The sequence below is a fragment of the Seriola lalandi genome, unplaced genomic scaffold, assembly GCF_002814215.2.
Source record: "Seriola lalandi dorsalis isolate HSWRI2012SDOR001 ecotype SW California unplaced genomic scaffold, Sedor1 jcf7180001982530, whole genome shotgun sequence".
Classification (NCBI taxonomy): Eukaryota; Metazoa; Chordata; class Actinopteri; order Carangiformes; family Carangidae; genus Seriola; species Seriola lalandi.
Window position 1 is genome coordinate 1 of NW_019453196.1, and position 890 is coordinate 890.

Below are 890 nucleotides of genomic sequence, written 5' to 3' on the forward strand. Positions count from 1 at the left end.
TTGCAAAATTCTTTATCCACCAACAAACATTTGCCAGATCAAGTCCTAAATTTTCCCCATTTCTCTTAGAACTAAATTTTCAAATCAAAATTTAATGAACAACAAAAAAAGTAAGAAGCTTTTGTCAATTATAGAATCTTTTTCCCTTTTACCTCTGACTGATTGTTTATGTATTTAATCATGTTCCCATGTATAATTTTTATTTATGCGTTTTTATTTTTTTATTGATTTTTTTACATTTTCACTCATTTTATTTTTGCCTGTTTTACTTATCATTTAAATGATGATTTTATGTGCTGTTATATTTTTTGATTTATTGTACATGTCCTTTGATCAATAATAAGACTTAATAAAAAAACACTCCGGTGCTGCAGGTGTCCCAGCCGGTGAACGGTAAGGACGTGAGCCTGAACCTGGTGCTGACCAGTAAGAGCGGTGACGCCAGGCCGCTGTCCGTCAACCTCAGCGTCCAGGCCATGAGGTACAACGGCAGACCGGCCGTCAACATCAAGACCGAGGTGAAGGAGGCTACGCTGCAGCCCGGGAAAGGTGAGTCAGCCTCTGATGGACAGGTACCAAACACTGTGTTTCCTGAACCCACTTTAAATCCCCCTGTCCTCGTCCGTCTCCTTCAGATCTGTCCATCCCGGTTCTGGTCCCCTTCTCGTCCTACCACAAACACATGGTGCAGCTTGACAGCTTGAAGATCTCCGCCATCGTCACGGACAAACAGAATCCAGACATCAAGTACCTGGCTGAGGACGACGTTGTGCTGCTGGACCCGCCCATCTCTGTCACCGTCAGTACAAAAAAACTTTACTCACCTGTCATCTCACCTGTACTCACCTGTACTCACCTGTCATCTCACCTGTACTCACCTGTACTCACCT

At 43.0% G+C, this 890-nt stretch overlaps 1 protein-coding gene across 1 annotated transcript; it reads left to right on the forward strand.

Annotated features, from left to right (window-relative positions):
* Positions 1-374: 374 nt before the first annotated feature.
* On the forward strand, positions 375-838 carry LOC147820166 (protein-glutamine gamma-glutamyltransferase E-like; the record flags this gene model as incomplete). The annotated part of the gene is made up of 2 exons (XM_087175211.1): positions 375-549; positions 636-838. Coding segments are annotated over 2 exons (378 nt in total), but the record flags the coding sequence as incomplete, so codon positions are not given.
* Between the last annotated feature and the right edge of the window lie 52 nt (positions 839-890).